Source organism: Daucus carota, chromosome 3 (genome assembly GCF_001625215.2).
Source record: "Daucus carota subsp. sativus chromosome 3, DH1 v3.0, whole genome shotgun sequence".
NCBI classification, from domain to species: domain Eukaryota; kingdom Viridiplantae; phylum Streptophyta; class Magnoliopsida; order Apiales; family Apiaceae; genus Daucus; species Daucus carota.
The window spans coordinates 46740704-46756824 of NC_030383.2; the positions used below are offsets into that span (position 1 = coordinate 46740704).

General features: G+C 32.9%; 2 protein-coding genes across 4 annotated transcripts; both read left to right on the plus strand.

Annotated features, from left to right (window-relative positions):
- The first annotated feature begins 1837 nt into the window (after positions 1 to 1837).
- LOC108214900 (probable galacturonosyltransferase 14) lies at positions 1838 to 8483 on the plus strand. 2 transcript variants are annotated; one of them, XM_017387143.2, is made up of 6 exons: positions 1838 to 2460; positions 3584 to 3639; positions 3749 to 3904; positions 4738 to 5328; positions 6397 to 6699; positions 7546 to 8483. In XM_017387143.2, exons 1-6 carry the CDS (start codon positions 2247 to 2249, stop codon positions 7825 to 7827), a joined length of 1602 nt encoding a protein of 533 aa, XP_017242632.1. In that variant the 5' UTR covers positions 1838 to 2246; the 3' UTR covers positions 7828 to 8483. The 2 variants fall into 2 exon arrangements, with proteins under 2 accessions (XP_017242632.1, XP_063945198.1); XM_064089128.1 differs by having other exon boundaries at positions 2106 to 2460; positions 3752 to 3904.
- A 2195-nt stretch (positions 8484 to 10678) lies between these two features.
- Positions 10679 to 15973, plus strand: LOC108210483 (membrane-anchored ubiquitin-fold protein 2). 2 transcript variants are annotated; one of them, XM_017381793.2, is made up of 5 exons: positions 10679 to 10836; positions 11397 to 11645; positions 15247 to 15411; positions 15521 to 15614; positions 15734 to 15973. In XM_017381793.2, exons 2-4 carry the CDS (start codon positions 11513 to 11515, stop codon positions 15574 to 15576), a joined length of 354 nt encoding a protein of 117 aa, XP_017237282.1. In that variant the 5' UTR covers positions 10679 to 10836; positions 11397 to 11512; the 3' UTR covers positions 15577 to 15614; positions 15734 to 15973. The 2 variants fall into 2 exon arrangements, with proteins under 2 accessions (XP_017237282.1, XP_063945199.1); XM_064089129.1 differs by lacking the exon at positions 10679 to 10836 and adding an exon at positions 11227 to 11295.
- The last annotated feature ends 148 nt before the right edge of the window (positions 15974 to 16121 follow it).

A 16121-nucleotide genomic window follows, 5' to 3' on the forward strand; every position in this document is an offset into this window, starting at 1 on the left:
GAATCATAATGCTGTTGTATGAGTAATTCATGAATATAAATGAACAATTCTATGATATAATTGTGTCATAATGTGTATCAATGTCCTTGATTGGCTATGGTCCAATGCTATATTTATTTACCCAAAATAATGACTCAGTTTTATAATTTTTTAATTTTTATATACTATTTCTAAGAATTAAACATTTAAAGGATGCTTAATATTTCTGATTCGTAACTGTGAACATTTATTTCTAGAAAAATAATATAAATTAAGCTAAGTAAAATTGGATCAGTATTCAATTTGTTTGGAATACAATATTTAGAACACTTTATTATAGAATAAGACTATGAGATGTTAATAAAATATTATCAAGAGGCCTACATAATTCTTCTACGCTCTTAAATAAAAAGATACTGAGTTATTAATCGGGAGATCTGATTACTCAAATTCTTGATGATGCAATCAATTTTTGGATCCAACTGAGAACGAAAGGTGGCCAGCTATATGTATTTGTATATACTCAATCGCATATGGTTCGTCCTTCACCAATTCATTAAAATGTCACATTTATCATGTTTTTGTTTAATTCTATTACAGTTATCAAAGTAAACTGTTTATACAAGAATTGTATGACTAGAACACTAATAGTCATACATCAGCTTTAATAAATAATTGTAGACTGATTTAGACCACGTAACTGATATTTATAGACCAATCACTCTGCCTTGTTCAATCAGTGACATACATAACGTCACTACCAATAACAAATTGAGTTGTGTTGAATTTTGACGGTTTGGTTTAGCATAAAAAAATTTAATTCTTATTTAAATTTTAAAAGTTGAGTAAAAATAAAAAATAAATTAAGATTTATAAGATATTACATTGTTTATAAAAGAAGTTGAAGCCGTGAAAAGTTAACACTCTCAATTTTTTTAAATTATTTTTAAATTTTTTATATAACGGGTTAAGATTTTCAACAAATATTCAATGTAAAAGAATTTAATATCTATGTTATAACTTCTTTTAATTAATATTTGTTTTTCCACCGCAACACTAAAGCATGTGTTACAAAAATGTCTATCGAAGTTTTTATTTTAATATATTTAGTTATGTTGAGCTTTCATCCGAGAAAAATCTATGTAACTTATTATATACAAAAAATATTTTTGAAATTTTTTTGATATATATTTAAAATGAATATTATATAATTAATACCAATGCTCGCAGTTTTGAAAACTGACCATTTAGAAACTTCAAAATAATACATATTCTGAAAGTGATATATCCAAGTGAGAAGAAATTTGTTTGAGAAGTTATTAAGAATATTCTTCATCAAATTTGGAAAAGTTATTTCCCTGACAAAAAGTCATCCAGTTCTTAACTTTGTATAATTGTATGCATGAAAGGTTTGATTAGCTAGCACGTAACTGTTTCGTGTTAAATATTTGAATAAGTTCTATATTTTCAAAATTATTCAGCAAATAATAAATCACTAAACAAATAGATATATAATCAAGTTAGTGTAGTTAAATGTGACAAAAAAAAAGTTAGTGTAGTTACTAAAATAAAAAAAAGCCCTAAAATAAGAAATGTAATATGATCCTCAAGTTTGTAACTAAAAACAAGGTCCACAACTTGAGTTTCCTAATATCAAGGTCAAACCACTAGTCTTCCCTCTCTCTCTAAGCTTTATTTCCTTTGATTTCCCCCTTGTTTCCATCTTCTCTCTCTAGGCACTCAACACGGCTTTGACTATCCTAATTTCATTACCTAGGCGATAATACAAAATTTACTAGCTGTAATTCTATAATTTAATTTCATTAAATTAAAAAGAGAAAAACAGATCGTCCAATGAGAAGACGCCTTTTCGCAAATAAGAAAAACAAGAAAACACAAAAAATAAAGAGAAGCGATTCCACCTCTCTCTCTCCCCTCTCTCTCTCTAAAATTCAATCTGTAGAGAGAAAAAGTACAGAAGGTACTCTGATTCATATTTGAATTCACGCACCTACACACAATCCTCTCATCGTGTTGTGTGCATCGAGATTACACAAACAAACCCTAGATTCGATTGTTGAATATCATTATCGAATTGAAAAGTCAGATGCATTGGTGTTCAACAAGGAGGAGAGGATCGGCGGGAGCGTTGCGGCGGCGGATCTGATGGTGAGCAGAGGAGGAGAATTGAAATTGAGGAGAGGAGAGAAGGGATTGAATGAGAAGAAATTGAAAAGGAGAATTAGGGTTGGGGAAGAAGATAGACGATGCAGCTACACTTATCACCTAGTATGAGAAGCATAACGATTTCGAGCAGCAATGGATTTGTTGACTTGATGAAGATCAAGGTCGCAGCTCGTCACATTTCGTACCGTACACTTTTTCATACCATTCTCATCTTAGCTTTTTTGTTGCCTTTTGTCTTCATTCTTACTGCGCTCGTTACGCTCGAAGGCACCGTCAATAAGTGCTCCTCTCTCGGTCAGTCCTAGCCCCTTTTTTCCGACATTTTTTCGATGATTTCTTCTGTTAATGATATGATTGAATCTGGATTGTTTTGGGTTGTGTGATTAGGTGTGGATCATAATTTCATTTTGAAATGTCAATGTCGAAATGCTGGTTTGTTTGTTTTTCTGTGTCGGTGGATTTAGTTGTTTTGTGTTTTCCGTAATCGCGGCATCTTTTGGTCATGTGGCTTTGTTTGGAGTTTCTTTATGTTGTTATGGATCTGAAGCTTCTTAGTTCTACTATCTACTTTGATCTGATTGTGTTTCCATTGGTTTAATTTTGATCGATATTCCAGTTGTATTATAGGCAACGTTTCTGCTTTACTAGTTGATTAGTTCAATCTTCTTTTAACTTGCTTCATGATTGCAAGTTATTCCAATGCTTTTAGTTCTTGTTTTAGTCAAGTGGCATAGAAAAAGATTGATTTTAATGCTTCAGTTCTCATCTTAATTAAGTGGCATAGTACTGGAATCTTAACTCCATTGCTCTCATTGATAATGGGTTGGATCAAGTATTAAATGGTGATTGGTAACTGCCTGTCAGTAATATGTATGTTTTAATTTGAACATATATCCTACCGGCCATTTGGTAGCATTGTAAGTTCTCAGTTTTCATAACGTTTGCTGCTTACTAAAGGATCATTTCTTTTCAAGACTCTTGCCAACATAATATCATTATTTCTATCCCCAAATGTCTAGAACAAAATTCTGTTGAATGTACCTTCCATGATATTGTAAAAAATTGATCAAGAAACCTTAGAATATTCACAAATGGTCAACCTTAATGTTAGCCATGAGATAGTTTAACACTTAACAATGTAGCTGATCACTGCTCCAGCTGTTCATCCGCTATACACTTGGGTGAAAAGTATACTGGAGCATTTAGCAATTCCTGTTTTTTCCTATTCTTTTATTCTTGAATGTCTTGACGTTATTATGAGCCTTTATGTGCAACGTCTAGATCAGTAGAGCTCTAGCCTTGTGACTTTATTGATATATTTGTTCATTACTAAGTCCTTAGCTTCTTTCAGTGATTTATTATGTCTGTATAGGCCATACAATTGATTCTTTGTAACTTCTCTTTATCTTTTTTTCAGATTGTTTAGGCAGGCGGTTGGGACCAAGACTTCTCGGTAGGGGAGATGATTCAGGGGTAAATGACCTTTCACCACATTTCTTATATACATGTTTTAGAACCCTTCTGTATAGTCCATATGTATATTTTTGTATTAAACTGAATTTGCATCACTGTGTGGCTGCAGAAGTTGGTTAGAGACTTCTACAAGATTTTAAATCAGGTGAACGCTGAAGCAGTCCCAAATGACTTGAAGCTTCCTCAGTCATTTAGTCAACTTGTTTCTGAAATGAAAAGCAAAAAATACAATGCGAAGGAATTTGCTATGATTTTGAAGGGAATGGTTAGTTCTTGTTTTATATATCTCTGTATTTGTTTTACATTTCTGGTATATTTTTGTTGGAGATCTTTCTGGGAAGAGGAGTATGTAGAATGAGCTGTTAAAGATTTTATTGGGAAGATTTTTTTTTTTATGCTGATGTAAATGCAATCTCCTGAAGACATCCTTAAAAAAAAATCTGAGAGGAACTAGTTCAGAAGACTCCAACTGACAGCAATAATGTAGTGTAGCTATACCTAGTTGTGTAGCGTAGTTCTCCATCACTCTTTCTCTATGTTCTTTTCTAATTCTTGCTTTTATTGACATTATTGAGATTTTTATGTCTAATCATCTTAATATCCATCTATCAAATTCATTAGGAATTCTCATGTTATGATCATGATTAACAAGATCACAATATGTAGTGTGAACACCCTCAGGCACTCACAATAGTCCAAGTACAAAATAGAACAAAGTGATTGAACTTTTGCTTAAAGAGTAACTAGTTGAGACTTATGTTGGAGGGCTTTGATAAAAGATAAAATCACCTTTAATAATTGGATTTGATTATTTAATGATGTGGCTAATTTTTTATTAGTTGCACCTCCTAGCTCGTTAACCTTATTTTCGTTCATAGTTTTTGTGGTCAAATATAGTTATTTCAGTAAAATTTATTCATGTAAGTGCAAAGTTTTACTTTGAGTGTGTTAGTTATCTAGTCCTTATAATTGTGTTTTTGAGATTCATCTGCATTACATAATAATGAGCAGTGTCAGCATTAAATTTATCTGTTCACTGCAATATAGATAAATTTATTTTGCGTTGGACTCTTTATTAAATTGAACTGCATTTTGTAGATGGAGAAAGCTGAAAAGGAGACGAGAGTCTCAAAGTTTGCTGAACTAACGAACAAACACTTTGCAGCTAGTGCTGTTCCCAAAGGGATTCATTGCCTCTCTCTCCGCTTGACTGATGAGTACTCCTCAAATGCTCATGCACGCAGGCAGCTGCCCTCGCCTGAATTACTACCTATCCTTTCTGACAATTCGTATCATCACTTTGTATTGTCAACTGACAACATTCTGGCTGCTTCGGTTGTGGTAGCTTCTGCTGTTAAGTCATCTCTGAAGCCTGATAAGATTGTATTCCATGTAATTACTGATAAGAAAACTTATGCGGGAATGCACTCGTGGTTTGCATTAAATCCCGTATTTCCTGCAATTGTTGAGGTGAAAGGTGTTCATCAGTTCGAATGGTTGACTAGGGAGAATGTACCAGTTCTTGAAGCTGTTGAGAACCATTTTGGAATTCGGAATTACTACCATGGGAATCATGTTGCAGGAGCCAATCTTAGTGAAACTACTCCAAGAACATTTGCATCCAAATTACAAGCTAGAAGCCCAAAATACATTTCGCTGCTAAATCATCTTCGCATATATCTGCCGGAGGTAATGAGTTGTGTGTCATTTCACCCTCTTAATTTACAATTCTTTTGAAATGAATACCTTCATGCATCACTCTGCATTAGGGCTGTAAACGAACCGAGTCGAGTCGAGTTTTACCGAGTTCGAGTTCGAGTCGAGCTTTTTTTTACCGAGTCGAGCCAAACTCGATTATCTTATCGATCTTTTTTCTTGGTTCGAACTCGAGTTCGTTAACGACCGAGTCGAGTTCGAGTTCTTAACGAACCGAGTCGAGTCGAAACCGAGTCGATCGATAAAAATTTCATTTTTTTTTCTTTTCTTGGCTTTGATTTTGTCTACACACTTAAAAAATATTAAATATTAAAAGTTTAAAATAAAAAGAACAAAAACCAAAAATCTTATTATTAATCCATTCTTTAAATAATATAAAAAAGATTATTTTTTTAATGTATATAGCTTACCGAGTCGAGTTCGAGTTCGAGTTTAACGAGTCGAACTCGAGTTCGAGTCAAAATCGAGTCGAGTCGAGTCGGACATCTAAAAAGCTCGGATCGACTCGTTAAGCTTATCGAACAGATTTCGTTGTTCGAACTCGAGCTCGTTAACGAGTCGAGCCGAACCGAGTCGAGTCGAGTTTCTTAACGATCAGCTCGGTTCGTTTACAGCTCTACTCTGCATTATGCTCGTGGAGATTAGAGGGTAACTTTATCATCATTAAATTTAATAATTACTTAAATGAAATGAGTTTTTAGTGTGGAACCAATATTTCTGAATGCTGTAGAGAGTTTTATGTTTGTTTTACTCTAAAGTTTTAACAGGATTGGGGTCACCTCTTTTAGCCATGAACGTGTTTTTGAGTATATAATAAGCTAAACCTATTGTTGATTTAGAAGCCAAGGGCTTCGGCGCAATCCGCTGTGTGTGTGTGTGTGTGTGTGTGTGTGTGTGTGTGTAGCTTAGGATATGTCTGGTTACATAGTTAATTTTTGTGTTACATCAAGAGCTTGGCTTATTAGAGATAATTCTGTTTCATAAGTTGTCTGTACTGTTTTCTGTTCACTGGTGCTAATGTGTATTCCCAACATGGTGCAGCTCTTCCCCAACCTTGAAAAGGTTGTTTTTCTGGATGATGATGTTGTAATTCAGCGTGATTTGTCTCCACTCTGGGAAATTGACCTTGGTGGAAAGGTCAATGGAGCTGTTGAAACCTGTAAAGGCGAGGATGAGTGGGTAATGTCTAAGCGGTTTAAGAATTATTTTAACTTCTCTCATCCACTGATATCGAAAAACTTGAATCCGGATGAGTGTGCCTGGGCTTATGGAATGAATATCTTTGACTTGCATGCGTGGAGAAGGACTGATATACGAGACAAATACCACACTTGGCTAAAAGAGGTAAAAACACTAATTTGGATCAATGTTTATATATATTATGTTATATGCTACATATCTTGGTTTTTGTGGCCAGCATTACTGCAGAGTAAACACTGACCCCTCTTTTTTTTTTCCGAAAGGATTAAACAGTTACTTTTAATTGCATTGATTAATTACATTTGTCACACGTTTTCTGCTTATGAATTGGTCTGTTTGATGTGGATTCACATGTATATGCACAGCCATTTCTTACTTTACAGTTCATGCTTCCGCTTGTTATATGTCCTTGTTTGAAGCAACACAGTGTATAGAAATATGAATCGTATATGTCATCAACCACCCCTATATGACATCACCCACTCAGGGCCCGCCCCCACCCCCACCCCCTATATTTTAAATACTCCATCCCATTTTAAGTGTCCTGTTTGACCTTTGAATGGTCAAATTGACCAAATTTTGACTGACATTTACACATATAATATAATTTTTAAAAGTAAAAAAAATTATGTCACTATAAAGTACATACAATATACTATAAAATGTAATTTTTAGTTTTTAAAAATAATAACGAATTTGTTCTTTATGCTTGGTCAAAAGCTGGTCAATTTGACCATTGAAAGTCAAAACAGGACACTTAAAATGGGATGGAGGGTAGTTTTTTTAAATGTTAAATGTTCATTCTCGCTGTTTGTTGTGGCTTAAAAGTTGTCCAGATTTATATATGTATGTATGTGTGTGTGTGTGTGTGTGTGCGTGTGTGAACAATCTTTGTTTTACTCTTGTCCACTTTATTTCCACATATCATAGTATATGTGATCGAAGAGTTGAATTTAGATGGTAAACAATATTTGTCATCCTTATTTGCAGAACCTAAAATCGAATCTTACAATGTGGAAGCTCGGAACTCTTCCTCCTGCTTTAATAGCATTTAGAGGTCATGTCCACCCAATAGATTCCTCATGGCACATGCTGGGACTGGGGTATCAGAACAAAACTAATATTGATAGTGTACAAAAGGCTGCAGTGATTCACTACAATGGCCAGGCAAAACCTTGGCTAGAGATAGGTTTTGAGCATTTAAGACCTTTTTGGACAAAGTACATCAACTACTCTAATGATTTTATCAGAAATTGCCACATATTGGAGTAGTAAAATTAATTAAAGTGTGTTCGGAGAAGAGAGTACAGTTGGAAGCAGATGGAGTTTCCTGAAGTTTTTATTTGCAGCTAGAGAATACTGTCAATATTCAGTTGAGATGAGGTACAGATAATTGGTAGTTGGCCAGAAGCATTCGATCAAGATTATGGTTTGCTGCTGACCCCTCAATTTTGGAAGAAGAAGACCTGCATCATTCGCACGAGGACAATTTCATTCTTTCAGTCTGTAACATAACAATCTGCCTGCCTATTTTTTATTAGGGAAAGGACATTCCTTTGAGTCTTCCAGAGGTAGGTTGTCTCCTATATCTTAGAGCTTAAAGTGAAATAAATACCTGTTACACGCGAGCACATTCGTTGTCAGAGAAAGAAAGGATGCAGATTGCTCCAGGTATAGCCTTAGAATGAAGTCCTCCGTGCATTTTTTGGTTTTCTTTTCTTGTCACCGCCATGAATTCGCTCCTCTATATTATTTCATATCATTATTGTTGAATTTAGCGGGTAGTCAATGGGATTACTTCATTACATGTCCCATTTAGTTGCGGAACATTGTTAGGATATATGTACATCTTGATTACGATTTACAAGAAACATTCAAAATTTGTAGAAAATTCTTTTTCCCAATATTTACAATATCCGAGTTTCATCCCTTGTGCTGTTATAGTCTTATAGTTATAGTAGTTATTTTTGTCTCTATGATTTTATCTGATCGCCCTCTCCAGATGCACAATAAAATATATGGCGTGGAGATGAAGCACTGATATTATTATATTGCAGATAGGTAGTTCCGGAGGGGATCATAATCAGATTAGTTGACTGTAGTGTGAAATTATTTTAAATGTTATTCTATCAGGAATAATTGATTTTGTTGTCATACAGTCACAAAGTTTACAACCAAATGTTTTTTTGTCTTACAAGCGGCATTTACAAAGATTTTTATCGTCAAGAAATCTTTAACGTTCATCACTGTAGCTTCTTACTTGGAATGTCCTCCTTTGTTTACGTAGAAATGGCATCTTTTGCTTCTTAAGTTTGGAGTCTACGAAGCTGGCCATCAAAATCAATATACAAGTTTTTTATTGCTTAGAACGTATTTTAAAATTTTATACAATATAATTTTATAATATTTTATTCTAAATAAAGATTTAAATATTAAATATTTATTTAAAAGTAATTTTAAAAAATATTTAAAATTATAATTTATAAAAATCATAAAATAGGTGTCGAGCCTTTGGGACTCCGTCCCTAACGAACATAATATTTGTAGCCGAACAGTGCATTTAAGAAAAATAGGTGGGGATTGATAATGTAATACAAGTTGATTGTACTAATGTACTTACAAAGACGATTATCAGTCGGTAGGCTTACTGTTTATAAACTAGTGATGCTCTATTATTCTCTAGATATCATGTTTAAATATTATTATTATTATTATTATATATTATTTTAAAAATTGGTTATTGATCCTGATTAATAATCAATTAATTTTTATTCATAAATTTATCAAACTAGTTAAATTATTGATTATTTAATTAGTTTTTGGTTAATTTAATTATTTTTAATTTTAAATTTTTATTGATTAAATCCGATTCATATTTTTATAACACTCTAATTGTACCGTGCAGATGAAAACAAGATATTATTTATTTCTTCATCGGTGGCGCCGAAGACGGTAAGAATTTGTCATATTTATTTCGCACCTGTTCTTAAATGATTTACATTGTACAGTTTGTACTGTTAATTGCGCCGTGGGACTTGGGAGTAATATTGCGTAAAAAATAACAATCGATTATTAATTGACAATTTACTTTACGGATGAGTTTTCTGGTTCAGTATAGGATGATAAGAAAAATCATCGAAAATTATAGAATGAGCAGAAATTATCAAAAAATTAGAATTGATATATATCAGCGAAAAATGTTTATGATGTATTTCCTTCATTTTTTTTACAGGCCTGTTTTGAAAAAATCACACATGCTTTTTATAAGAAATATTTAGTTGTATAATTTTATTTTATTTGGATGCCCGTAGTTAATATTTTGAAAATGATAAATCTAACTTAATTTTAAATAAGTCAAGTCTTGAAAATAAAAATTATGAAAATATTGAAAATTATTGTTAAATTTGTTTCAAAAATATAAATAGATATGTAAATAAGGATACAATTAATTTTGAAAATGAACATGTGAAAGGCGAAGGAGAGAATACTGTAATATTCATATAGGAGGGACTTGAAGTCTATAAAAAACCGTTCTAAATACCCTAATTTATTAAAAAAAAATTTGATTGATTCGTGAATAATTTAATTTTAGCAATTATCGATAACACTCTGATTTTATTAGAAAATTTTAATTTATGAAAAAAATTCTTTGACAAATCTTAGACGTTAATAGATTAATACTAACCTACAATTTCTACGATGATGGTAAAAATTTACTCCCTCAATCTCGTGTTACGTGTCTTGTTTTGACTATTTTATAATCAAATTGTGATCACAAATTATATAAATTATATATTTGATAAAATTTTAAACTTTATATCATTAGAAAATAGTTTAATTTGCTTTAAAATGTACTTTTCATTTTCTTAAGATGAGTAATAATAAAATTTAATTATTAATCAATTTAATCATATTATAGTCAAAACAAGGCACGAGACTTTGATTAGTTATAATTTTTGTTGTAAATCTCAAACTATAACCGAAAATTTGGGTTGGTGAAATTTCGAAGAATTACAAGGCGGGGGCCACTATTTACAAAATGATACAAATAATAAATACGAGTGGAGAGACATTTGACTATGACTTTCTGAAACGCCCTCTCTCTCTCCAGTCTTTGTACATAAATTATTGAGTCCTCCTAGTAGTTAATCCTCTTCTTTCATGTACGTATATACACTTGCCATCAAATTATACTACCCTTATTTTATTTATTACTCCTAGGCAACCCCTTTGGTCTCTTCTCCTTTGTTCTTCCCAAAAAGGAAGACCCAGATCACTTATGTAAGATTTTACCCCCACCTTTCTAGCATTGAAAATCTTCATAATTGATTGATTTGATAGATACCCATGTTCCATGTTATGTATGTCTACAAAGATTTATATATATTCGCTCTTTTTTGATTGATTTAGAGGTGACCCAACTCAAGTTCAAGTCCAAGACTTGATCTTTCTTTACTTTGCTTGTTCTTGTATTCTCTTTTCTCTATTTTAAAGAAAGATATTTTAGATTATTTGAATTTAAAGCTTTTTCATGTTATTTAGTAGTGATATGTTTTGGTGGAATTAGCTGTCAGATCCTACTTCTGTATACTTTGTTTCCTTCCATTCTTTTTTATCCACTAGAGAATCAATATAAAGTGGTGGGGTTGCTTGCTCTAGTCTGCTTATGCTTGCCTCTTGTTTCTATTTAAGTTGTTTTCTTCTTCTTTTTACCTGTAGAAATCAGTTGATGATTTGTTGGTATTTCCTCTTTTCAATAAATGTTCTGTTTCTTGCTTTACAATCTGTAATTAATCTTATTGGAAACAACTCATTGACTGGTCTTTTGTATCTATATTCAGCTTGTGAGAGTCCTGAACTGGTGATCATATGATTCTGAATTCAATTTGTAGACCTAACTCAAGTGAATATTTGACTACACCTTTCGCTTAGTGATAATTTATAAAGTAAGTTAGAGATGTCTGGAGTTCAAGATCAGCTTGAGATTAAGTTCAGATTGATAGATGGAACGGATATCGGTCCCAAGAGTTTCCCTGTTGGTGCAAGTGTTGCAAACTTGAAGGAGAGCATCCTTGCTCAATGGCCTAAAGGTAATTACTCTACTCCTTTTTTTTTGTTTGTTTAAACACAGCTTGTAGTCTTTTTATTGCATTGAGAATTTATATACAGGTAGCGAGTCTCTGGAACATACAGTAAATATTGGTTTTGTTCTCTCTAGACAACTAGTTATATTTCTTCCATAGCGTCAGCGAATTTCTTATGACATGCATAAGTGATCTATGTGAAACTTTAGTAGTTATATTAGGCAAGGGAGTCTATTGTAAAATTTCATATGTAGAATTTTAGAACTGCATCACTTTTGTTTTTATCTTGAATAAGTTTGAAATTCATGATTGAGGGATGTTAATATCATCAATGACGAAAGTAACAATCACTTAGTCGTGTCATTCCTGGCGGCGGTTGTATTCTACTCATATCCACAAGACTCGGTTCCTTAAATTGTCTTCCTATGTGTTTCACCGACTGTGGGATTGAAAATGTTTTAATTGTGCCAATATTTATTTCCCTTTTTGTGTATATTATGACCTTTGATCCCAATGGCATATGGATCGTAGAACTAAGTTAGCTTCTAATTCAGAAATGCAACAAGGTGGATATATCAGGTTTCAGTTAACTTTGTGGAACGAAATAACAAATTGGTCATTCCTTTTTCCTTTCTCTGTTGTAGAACTTTAATGATTCGTGTTGTATTATTATTTCCATCTTTGTGTTCTTTCTTCTCCCTGTATTTTTTACATTGACAAACATATGCATAGGGGAAATTACTTCCATGTGGTGTTTGATCCATCTCGTCTTTGAATTGTAATGACTTATTTGGATTTGTCCATTTCACTTAGTTCATGTTTATACTATATATTTTCAAATAAAGACTACAGTAAACTAGAACACCACTACATTTCAAATTTGAAGCCCAAACTTAAAATTCATTATTACTTGCAAGTTGCGACTGCAGAGCGTTACATCACTCTGATACAATGTGGGTAAGGGTGGAATCATTAATTGTTACTGCTTACTATTTTTTTTTCTAAGCTTAATACGGGGCAAAGTTGATAAACTGCTGTCATGAATATATGAGAAGCTGTTAATATTGTTTCAAATATGAGATTAAAGTAAATACTCGGTAACTTTATTTAGAGTGACTTCTATTAGTCCGGGTATTGTTATTTGCCGCTGTCATTAAGTTGTAACCACTCCCTTTTCATGTTATTTTTTTAAATGTATAGAAGTGGCTACTCACATTCTGCTACCATGACAGCAATATTGGAAAGAAATTGTCCTAGCCCTTTACACCCTACCTAATTGAAAAAACTACATAACAACAAGTAGCATTCTTGGTTACTGAATCTACCATATTAAAGAAGCTAAATAACAACTAGCATGCTTGATCACAGAATATTAATGCATCTTATAAGATTGAAAGTTCACTTCTCTCACACTAAATTGTTTTGTGAGGATAATCCTACATAGCAACAGTAATATTCTGGAGTAATAACAGTAATATTGAAGTTAATAATAAAAAACCCTGATTTAGGTGCCGCAAGAGTTTTTATTCGGTGTACTGGGGTCATCATGCTAAGGTGCTGTCACTATTTCTCATGAAAAGAAGAGAGAGCTTAGGAAAAAAAGAAGCAACTCCCTATACTCACCCAATTAGAGGAGGAAAATTTTAGTCTGTACATTGTTTCACAAATTATCTTTTATAAAAATATACTCCGTACATTGTTTTATAAATTTTCTCTTTTTGTAAAAACTAAATTACGTTTAGTGTTATATTCAATATAACACTAAATGTAATTTAGTTTTTAAAAAGGTTGAATAAGGTTGCCTCTTAAATTGTTTGTGTATGATAAAAAGATACTTTCTATCATTTTCCTTGATATATATTAAATCATCATAGTCTACTTCTTCCATTAAAGCTACACTCCTTTTTCTTCTTTAGAAGATCAGTTGCTCTGTGTTATGTTGCTTAAAGACTGTGCGTAGTGCTTGAGATCCGCTCTTGCTTTTGATTATGTTATCCTCAACAAAGCTTAAGGGTTAAAAATTATTGCTGGAAGCAAGGGCGCAACAGATAAGTGTTGTAAAGTGCACATGCCATATGTAGTAGCGTAGTAATTTCTGTAGCACTTATTTTAGTTACGGATTCCCTATCCTATTCTGACAAATTGAGAGGAAAGCAGAAGAGTAAAATGAGAAGGAAGAAGAAGAAATCAGAAGATAGCAGCAGGAGAAACAAATTGATAGTCAGGAGCAGCATACTCCCTTCTCCCTCTTTGCTCTCTTCAGTTGGCTCGTTATGACATGTGTTTCTGCTTATATCTATATATCACCTGTAAATCTGCACCAAGTTATTTTGAGTCTTACACTATTTAGTTGGCTGAGGTGGGTGGATGACTACTGCTAAACTGTTATTACAATTAATACATGTTCTACTATTTAGTTGAAGTTGATTTAGCTAATAACTATAATGTTTAAAGTGTTTAGTTAAAGTAATTAATTTAATAAGGTAGTAAATATTCATTTACTGCAACTTTGATATATTCAGTCAATTTATTAAAATCGTTTTGGTCATTCATGATGTCATCCATACCTGCTCGATTTTGTTTCAACTTGTGAGTACTGAATATAAGGTATTCACTACCAAAAAAAGCTTGATACATGCATCTAAATCACAACTTATAAGTGCGACTGAATACAGTTTTCTCAACTATGTGTTTATAATATAGTTTTATAGTGTTCTTTGGATGAAATTTCTTGGCCTGTTGGTTTTTATACACTTGCCAGCACTCTTTACAATTTATATAAAAATTACTGTAGATTGTGCATTTCAAGATGTGAAAACCTTTTTTCCCATCATTATCTGAGTATATATACATGTTTTGTTTGTTGTTTTACGAGTCCAGGATAGATCCCTTTATATTTTTAATATAATCCCTGTGGTATGGTTAACTAGTACCGGACTAGTTCAGCTCTTAGGCTGCGCAATTGCATCACCAGTGACTGACAGACACAGTAATGTGGTGGTCTTCAAGGTTGTTCTAGAGTCATTTATATGACTTGAAAGGATAAAAACAAGAAGATGAATGACAAAGGCCATATCTGGAAAAAAAATTCTATATAATAAAGGGCACCAACTTCTGTTTAATAGAGTGTTCTCATGTTTAGTAAATGTATTTTTCTAGAGTCAGCTTCTGTGGTCTACAAGGGAGTATTGGTGCCCGCCCTACATCCTCAGGCCTCAATTTTTCTTATTATGTGTTTAATCTCTTCATAAAACCTGCAAATGAGAAGTATGTTAAAGTCAATCGACAGTACTTGATGATCAAGTAATATGTCAAAATGCTGAGAAATGCAAGTCTCCACTATTTTTTTGTTCAAATTGTTGTGTGAATATTTATGTTTCATGGACCAGAACTATTCACTGCCTTGCTGAAATTCCTACTTGGAATGGAGGTTGTAGCACTAGTAATGAAAAAATTTATACTACTGTTGCAACGATTATCTTGGGAGGTAGCAGATGATGCTTCTCTTTTTTGTTCTCGAAACTGATCTTGAACTAGCCTTTTTTGATGTCACAGAGACTCAAGACTTTGTGTTTGCTCACTAGGATTTATCTTCTTTTTTTGTCAGAGAGGGAAAATGGTCCGAGAACGGTAAAAGATGTCAAATTGATTAGTGCTGGAAGAATATTGGAGAACAACAGAACAGTAGGAGAATGCAGAAGCCCGTTGGGTGATATTCCTGGCGGAGTTACTACCATGCATGTTGTTGTCCAACCACCGGCTCCTGAAAAAGGTGCATAAAATATACTTCTGTGTTTAACATATGATTATTGGAAATTTCACATTCAATTCAGTTGGTCAAGTAGTATGACTAATCTAAGTGTTGTTTTTCTGGGGAACAGAAAAGAAAGCGGCAAGTGATCCAAAGCAAAACAAGTGTGTTTGTGTGATACTATAATGGGGAGCAGTTACTAGGGATGCAAGTTCTGCATGCAGGTTGCTCCATCCTCTTGGTTTCTATTTATAGCTCTGTCATTGTGAAACAAGTAACAGTCAAAGGGTGCGCCTCTTTTTGTTCCCCCAGGTTACTAAAATTTTAACATATTCCCTTCTAGGTTGCAAGTAAAAAAAATGATGCATAGAAGCTGGTGAAATGTTATGGAGGGACATTGGTGAGGCAAACATTTATCAGAATTCTCGTCAATGTCAGCGTATAGTTGGTTTGAAATCAAAGTTCTTTGTTTATTGTGTGGTTAATCTTTACTCACATTTGAATTTACTTTTAAAGGGCTGTGAATTTCAGTTAAAAATTTGTGACTACACACAAAAGAAGTATCAGTTTATACTTTTAAGAATCACTTGTATTCCTATATATTTGCTGACGAGGTTGATTTAAACTAGGGGGATTTAACTTTTTTGACCTTTTATCATTGAGAAAATAAGGGTTTTATTGATTTTATTTTATCACCAGCAGGGTAAGGTATTAAGAACATATCCGAGAGT

What these genes read in the sequence shown, in the direction of transcription:
- LOC108214900 (XM_017387143.2), top strand. Translation starts at nt 2,247, where the DNA reads ATGCAGCTACACTTATCACCTAGTATGAGAAGCATAACGATTTCGAGC. An exon ending in CAATAAGTGCTCCTCTCTCG is followed by an intron (nt 2,461 to 3,583) that starts GTCAGTCCTAGC and finishes TCTTTTTTTCAG; the next exon opens with ATTGTTTAGGCAGGCGGTTG. An exon ending in CTATGATTTTGAAGGGAATG is followed by an intron (nt 3,905 to 4,737) that starts GTTAGTTCTTGT and finishes TGCATTTTGTAG; the next exon opens with ATGGAGAAAGCTGAAAAGGA.
- LOC108210483 (XM_017381793.2), top strand. Translation starts at nt 11,513, where the DNA reads ATGTCTGGAGTTCAAGATCAGCTTGAGATTAAGTTCAGATTGATAGAT. An exon ending in CCTTGCTCAATGGCCTAAAG is followed by an intron (nt 11,646 to 15,246) that starts GTAATTACTCTA and finishes TTTTTTTGTCAG; the next exon opens with AGAGGGAAAATGGTCCGAGA. An exon ending in ACCACCGGCTCCTGAAAAAG is followed by an intron (nt 15,412 to 15,520) that starts GTGCATAAAATA and finishes TCTGGGGAACAG; the next exon opens with AAAAGAAAGCGGCAAGTGAT.